General features: G+C 49.4%; 1 protein-coding gene and 1 long non-coding RNA gene across 2 annotated transcripts; one reads left to right on the forward strand and one right to left on the reverse strand.

Annotated features, from left to right (window-relative positions):
• Window positions 1–226: 226 nt before the first annotated feature.
• Window positions 227–2,868, reverse strand: TEX101 (testis expressed 101). Its single transcript, XM_036835058.1, has 5 exons — window positions 2,790–2,868; window positions 2,521–2,664; window positions 2,194–2,376; window positions 641–769; window positions 227–480 (listed from the first exon to the last, which is right to left on the reverse strand). Exons 1-5 carry the CDS (start codon window positions 2,851–2,853, stop codon window positions 260–262), a joined length of 741 nt encoding a protein of 246 aa, XP_036690953.1. The 5' UTR covers window positions 2,854–2,868; the 3' UTR covers window positions 227–259.
• LOC118885883 lies at window positions 467–4,377 on the forward strand. The gene is made up of 3 exons (XR_005017575.1): window positions 467–1,040; window positions 3,570–3,764; window positions 4,001–4,377. It is a non-coding gene; the product is annotated as an uncharacterized LOC118885883 (long non-coding RNA).
• Window positions 4,378–7,135: the final 2,758 nt, after the last annotated feature.

Raw genomic sequence — 7,135 nt, forward strand, 5'->3', positions numbered from 1 at the left:
GTGAGAAATTCATTAAAGTTTTCGAGATCTTTGATTCCCTTTCTGCAAAATGTGTAGATTGGAGAAGATGAATTTTAAGGGCCCTTTTAGCTCAATAATGCCACTTCTAGTTTTGAGGCATACACAGATCACAGCAGAAACTTTATTAGAAATGTCAAATACATCCACTGGAACTGTTCTTCAAACTTCCACCTGCTCCTCAACTTGCTGATGACCACTCAAAAGAGATGTCCAGTGACCCGGGACCAGAAGCACCTACTCAACGGACAAGCGGTTGCAGCAACAGCGGCAGCAGTAGCTCTAACCTCCAAGCTGAAGTGTGAAGCCATGTGGCCCCACTTTCAACCTTTCGGGGAGAGACAGACCTGAGTGGACACGTTTCCTTCACCCACAGGGGCCCTATTGTAAAGATCCCAGACATCAGCCTGCAACCATCTGCGGATGTACAGCCTTTGATCTCCAAAGGTGCGCTGAGGTCTCCTGTGGAACAAGGAAGGATGGGGAGACACACAGATGTTTTAGGAAATCAGAGAGGAGTCCAGTCCTCCCTCATTCCTGGAACCCTGAGTGTCAGAACCTCTTGGGCTACACTCAGATGTCTGGTTTTCCAGCCTCTGAAACCATCAGATGTTCAGTTTACCTCCAGTGACCTGAAGTTTTCCTTGATAGCATCGATTTGTATCGTTGGGGCAGGGAAGAGAAGGAGCATTCAAACAGGACCCCAAAGCCAGACAGGTTGGGCAGCGGAGGGCTGTTGACTCTCTGGGAGCTGAAGGGGGAGAGAGAGGGACAAGTAAGGGCGCGTCCCGCCTCTCGAGTTGCCTCCCCTTGCTGCCTTCTCTTCCTCAAGTCTTTCCTGCTGATGCCTCTCTACTCAAGGACTATTAATACCACCTCCCCACCCCTCTCCGACTGATCTCTGTGCTGTCAGAACCCCATCCAACATGACTTCCAAACTCTGTGCTCAGGTGTGGAGATACAGATATGAAAAGGACACAGTTCCTGCCATCTAGGATCACTGCCTTGCAGGAGACAGACATGTAAGTAATTAACTACCATACTGAATTGTAGGCATTGTGTCCAAGGTCTAGTGGCAAAGAAATGGAGGAGGACCTAAGTACCTAAAATAATTTGGTTACATATTTTCCCAGAGCAGACGCCTGAGTCGAGATGGAGGAAGAACAGAGATTAGCTATGTGGAAATGGGGGGGGGGGGAGGGGAGCAAGGGAAACAGCGAGGACAGAGGGCTGGAGGTGTGAGGCGGCTTGGTGGATGGAGAATTGTGCGAAACTGTGGTGTTGATACGCAGCTGGTAGGCACAGGTGGGACTGGACTGTTTTTTATAGCCAGCGTCTATTCTGATTGGTCAGTACCATCTCCACTGTTAAATATTTTGAATCCTAGCCCCAACCAGAATACAATAAATGAGAGAAGGAAGAGAAGGAAATGAGCTGAAAAGATAGGCGGGGCCAGATTTCTATAGGCCTTGAGGACCAACAGGGGAACTGGGCTGTGGCCATGCGGCAAGGCGGAAGCAATGCTTGTTAGATTGATGATACCGCCACCCTGCTCAGAAACCTCCACTGACACTGTATTGCTTAATGAACCCCATTTACACTCCAGCCTTCACTGATGTCCCTCTGCTTGGAGCAGTGTTTCCAGACCTCAAGGTAACAATTTAGAGAAAGAAAGACAAGGGGGCTTCCCTGATGGCGCAGTGGTTGGGAGTCTGCCTGCCAATGCAGGGGACACGGGTTCGAGCCCTGGTCTGGGAAGATCCCACATGCCGCAGAGCAACTGGGCCCGTGAGCCACAACTACTGAGCCTGCGCGTCTGGAGCCTGTGCTCCGCAACAAGAGAAGCCGCGATAGTGAGAGGCCCGCGCACCGCGATGAAGAGTGGCCCCCGCTTGCTGCAGCTGGGGGAAGCCCTCGCACAGAAACAAGGACCCAACACAGCCAAAAATAAATAAATAAATAAAATAGGTTGCAGTCTCTTTAAAAAATAATAATAATGAAATAAAAAAATTTAAAAAAAAAAAGAAAAAGAAAGACAAGCAAAAGGTCTGAGGTCCTTTTGTGTATGGCCCACTTGGACCTAAGCTGAGTAAGAACACAAACAAGGAAGACCTCCCGTTTTTTCAGGGGTGTATAGAGCTCCTCTCAGCACCCATCTCTCCCCTCCCAGGGTACCGGCAATCTCTTCTGTCCTCCATAACTCATATAAGTCCTCTTTGTTGTTGCAGAAGGAATCTTCACAGTAGTTACTGTAGGAGATTGCGACTAGGCCAGGGGCTGGCGTGTGCTGGATAAACATTATTGCCGGTGCCCCGTCTGAGCTGCAGCCCTTAGTGGCCAAAATTGCTGTCTTGGTCCCTGCTGTGAGACAAGAGGGGAAGAAAGTGGATGGGGGTGGGGCCTAACGTTTGGCCTGGGGAGGGGGGAACCGCACTAACATGGACATAATCCCCTTCCTCCCTGCCCCGTCCCGCCAGCCCAATTGCCTCTTTCTCATTTTACCAGCTTTAATCATCAGCACAGTTTCCTGGCACAATGCCCCATTGTCACAAGTCTCAACTTTGTCTGTGGTCCAGTTAAATGTCTCTACTGGATCCGCTTCTAAACCCACGAATGTACTCTTTTGACAATGCAATTTTTGTGCCACTGGGGAGAAAATGAGATAAAGATAAGCACTTGCCCTTCTCCGTGGGGCCCCAAACCACTCCTTTTTCACCAGAAATCCATCCTCCGTGACCCAGCCGCTCTCCCCCCACATCCCCAATACATACAGATCAAGGTCGGGGCTCCCAGGAGAAAGAGGAACAGTAAAACCTGGAAACGACAGGCTCCCATGGCTTCTTTTAGAGACGTTTGGAAGAACTGATCAGGTCTGTGATTTGATGGAGAAGAAGCTTTTCAACCACATGGAACGAGATTAGATCTAAGTTCTGGCAACAAGTGCTGACTTCAGGGCAGAGTTGACGGGTATATAAAACGATGATCTCTAAAGTCAGTCTGTCCCGATCTAGCTTGTGAGTTTGGGCAAGTTAACTAGTTAACAAGCCTCAGTTTCCCTAGCTGTACTTGTCAGACTCAGCCACCTATACCAAGCTCAACAGCCCCCTACCCTCCAATCTCTGGATCCGTAATCTGGCCCAGAGGCCCCTTCTCCCTCAGACTCCGGAGTCCAGGTTCAAACCTACGCTCTTTCGAGGCCCAAGAACCTCAGTCCCCAGCCCCCAACTTCATCCGAACCCAGGATTCTGAGATCTCAGCCCTGTCCTACCTAGGGACCCAGGAGTTTGGGTTCAGTCACCTTTTCTGTCAGGACACATGATTCTGGGCACCCAGCCTCTCCCCCTCTCCGACCCAAGAGCGCAGAGCCCCGGCCCTCGCCCCGCTCAGCTCCAGGAGTCCCGCACGCCCCGCCCCGCCCCCCCCCCCCGCCCCCCGCCTTCTCTTTCCTCAGGACCCAGGAATCTGGGCCCCCAGACACCCTTTTACTCTTTAAGGGACCAGAATTCCTCCTGGCTTCTATATGATCTCACAAGAATCTCCTTGTGCCGAAGGAACGCCCTGGAACGCTCCACTCGCCCAGCCGGGCCTTCTCCTTCTGGTCTTTCCGAGGCACGGAAGGCGGGGCCTGCTTCACCGGACAGATCACTCGAAGCCCCGTTGGTCGATACGAAAGCATCTGATGAGCTCATTGGATGAGCCTGGAGGAACGCCGCACCCCATTGGCCTATCCCTGGCTGCCTTGCCAGGTACGCATGCGCAGGACGCCGAGGGGCCGGCAAGCCGGGGGACCTAGAACTCGCTGGTCTTTGCCGCGCTAGGTCGGCAGTGCGAGGTGGGCGGTGCATCCCCAAATGGCCTTGCTTACACTTTTCTCTCTTTGGGTTATGGAGTCCTTACTTCTCCAGCCACACTAGGAAGTTAAACCCTTGGCTTTCACCCACTAAACTTTTCTCCCTGTCCAAATTGCCTCGCATGTTTCCAGCCTGGCCCCTGCCCCAGCACCCATCCAGTGGCCGTAGCCGCTGGAAGTCAACTTGGCCTTCTCACCCGTCGCTTGCAGTGGTCCCTGCTCAGCCCAGGCCTCATGATCTGAACACGTCATGGCACCAGCCTCCTCCGTGACCTTCTGGAAGGCTGAATAGAGTAATGCGGGCTTCAGTGTTACTTCCGGCACCCCTGAATGACAGATTGCCATCGTATCTAACCCACGTGTGTCAGTATCATGAACACGTTGTATCATTCAGATTTCTTGTTCATGGCTGGAATATCCTATTTCATATATATATGTATATATATATATAAGCTTTCTGATGTAACATGAAGTAGAGATGCCCTTTGTGTTCTTTCAGACTTGGTACTGTTTCTGTGAGTTCTATGGTATAAATGAATATTTATTTTTAATAGAGAAAAATGCCGCAATAAGAATGGTGTTGGTAAAACTCTAAATTTTATGTAAAAATATATTAAGAGTTTTCAATTGGGGACTGTTAATATTAAGAATATTATTATTAATATGGTTATTAACATAAATATTAGGAACAGTTCATATATACAGTAAGAGAGAGTTCTGGTCCCAAAGACCCTGTCTCTCAGGACCCAGGACTCTGAGCCACCCTCCCTTCTTCTTGGGACTCAGGCCTCTAGCACTCACCTCCTTTGAGCTGTAACAGTATGTGGTTTTCCTGGGTCATTGTGTACCTATAGGTGTGGTGCAAGGTCTCGGATCTTGGCCACAATTGCCAATGCAGGACTAATGGGTTAGGGGAAACTGGAGGGCAGAGAGGGTGGTTGGGAGCTGCACAGACACCTGCTTCAAGCTCCAGAATCTTGTCTCAGGGCCCTCATCCCTTCCCTGTGCCTCTGACTGGCACTCACCCTTCCTCTTCTGTCCTAGCCCCAAAGCTGGCTTCTAGCACCTGTAGTGAAGGTCATCTTAAATTATCTCTTGGCCTGTTAATTAGTTTGCTGAGGTTGCCGTAACTAAGTACCACAGATTGAGAGGCTGGAAGTCCAAAATAAAAGTATCAGCAGGGTTGGTTCCTCCTGAGGGCTGTGAGGGAAAGATCTCTTCCAGGCCTTTCTCCTTGGCTTGTAAATGGCTGTCTTCCTCTTGTGTGTTCACATCATCTTCCCTCTATGCATGTCTTTTTAAAAAATATTTATTTATTTATTTATTTACTTATTTTATTTTTGGCTGCGTCAGGTCTTAGTTGTGGTGCCTGGGCTCTTCGTTGCAGCCTGTGGGCTTCTCTTCTAGTTGTGGTGCGCGGGCTTAGTAGTTGCAGCTCTCTAGTTGTGGCATGTGGGCTCCAGAGCACGTGGGCTCTGTAGTTGTGGCACCCAGGCCCTCTAGTTGTGGCTCACATGCTCAGTAGTTGCAGCGCATGGGCTTTGTTGCCCCGCGGCATGTGGAATCTTAGTTCCCCTACCAGAGATCGAACCCACGTCCCCTGCATTGGAAGGTGGATTCTTAACCACTGGACCCCCAGGGAAGTCCCCTTCTATGCATGTCTATGTCCAGATTTTCCCTTAGTATGAGGATACCAGTTGGATTAGGTCCCACCCTAATGTCCTTGTTTTAACTTCATTACACCTGTGAGGATCCTATTTCTAAATAAGGTCACTTTCTGAGGTAATGGAGGTTAGGACTTCAACATGTGAATTTGGGGGCAATACCACCCGTAACAGCCTGTTAGAGAGACTTGTGTTACAGGTGAAGCAGTGAGTGCTGAATAGCGCTCCAGGGGCATCCTGCTACCATTTTGTAATTTCTTCTGTGTTAACGTCATTCCTGATGCAGCCTTTGCTTCCCACAGAGGCTACCTTGATGGCTGGTGAAGGAGGGTGTGAAGATGCAAGACTGAGGGGGTATCCCTGGAGCGAGTCAGGGGCTCAGAGGCTCACTCAGGGATTCCAAATAGCCCAGAACAGTGAGCTGAATTCTGGGTTCCCTGTTAACAGAAGGTATATGTAGTGCATCCCAGTGGGTGAGTTTGTAGGGGAAACAGCCCTTTCTACCCAAGCCTACCCATCTGATTCTATTATGAGGAGAGTAAGGATCAGATATAGGTTCAATTCTTAGGGGGGATGTAGGATTTCTCCTGCCTTCAGGCTTGCCCTGTCTTTGACATCTTTGAGTGATTCCACATCAAAGGATCTGGGAAGAAAGTGCCCCCTTTCTCAGCCTATGTCTGTCCCTCCAAGTCACAGGCTTGGGAAGATGATCACATTCTTAAGTCACACTCCAGGTGACCTGGCCATAGGGTCGCTCCATCTCAGGTTTAGAAGGAACCTTGGAAGTGTAACACCCCCTCCTCTATTCTTCACCCCATCTCTGTTTATACACCTGTAGGGGCCTTTCACCACCACCCCTGTGGGAGAAGTGGCTCTGCCGTTTTGGTTTGAGAGAAATCCCTGGATCTTTCTTAGCCTGAGCTGATCTCTTTTCCTTTCTGAGCCTCAGTTTCCTCATCTGGAAAATGAGAAGGTTAGTCTAGAGCAATGGTTGGCAAATTATTTGTGACATTATATGGAAAATAAAATGAAAACAAAATGAATCGAATGGCTAACGTATAGTGAGGACATCTTTTTTAAACACTAACAGGACCATCATTGTTCACCTGGATTATTGCAATACGTGCTGCCCTTGCCCCACTTCAGTCTATTCCCCTCTTGGTATCAGAGTGATCTGTTAAATATAAGTCAGATTGTGTCACATCTGTGTAAAGCCTTCCAGTGGATTCCCATTTTACCCCAAGAGAGAGTCTAAGTCCTTAAAATGGTCTATAATGCCCTGCTCTGTCCCCATGTCCTGTTCTGCCCTCTCTCGCTCCTTCTGCACCCACACTGGCCTCCAGGTTGTTCCAGGAACACATGGCGGGCACACACTGACCTCAGGGGCCTTTGCATATGCTCCTCCAGCTCTCTGAAACCATCCTCCTTACTCCCACTTCCTGCCTTCACTCATGTCTCTGTTATAACAGCACTCTTTGCTGACTCTTGTTCAGAAGAACAGCAGCTGTGTCAATCTCTGACCCCTTGCTCTGCTTGAGTTTCTTCTGAGCACTTATCGTTGCCTGACATATTATTTGTCTCTATTTATTTCTATGTTCAGTGA

This window comes from Balaenoptera musculus, chromosome 19 (genome assembly GCF_009873245.2).
Source record: "Balaenoptera musculus isolate JJ_BM4_2016_0621 chromosome 19, mBalMus1.pri.v3, whole genome shotgun sequence".
In the NCBI taxonomy this organism is placed as follows: domain Eukaryota; kingdom Metazoa; phylum Chordata; class Mammalia; order Artiodactyla; family Balaenopteridae; genus Balaenoptera; species Balaenoptera musculus.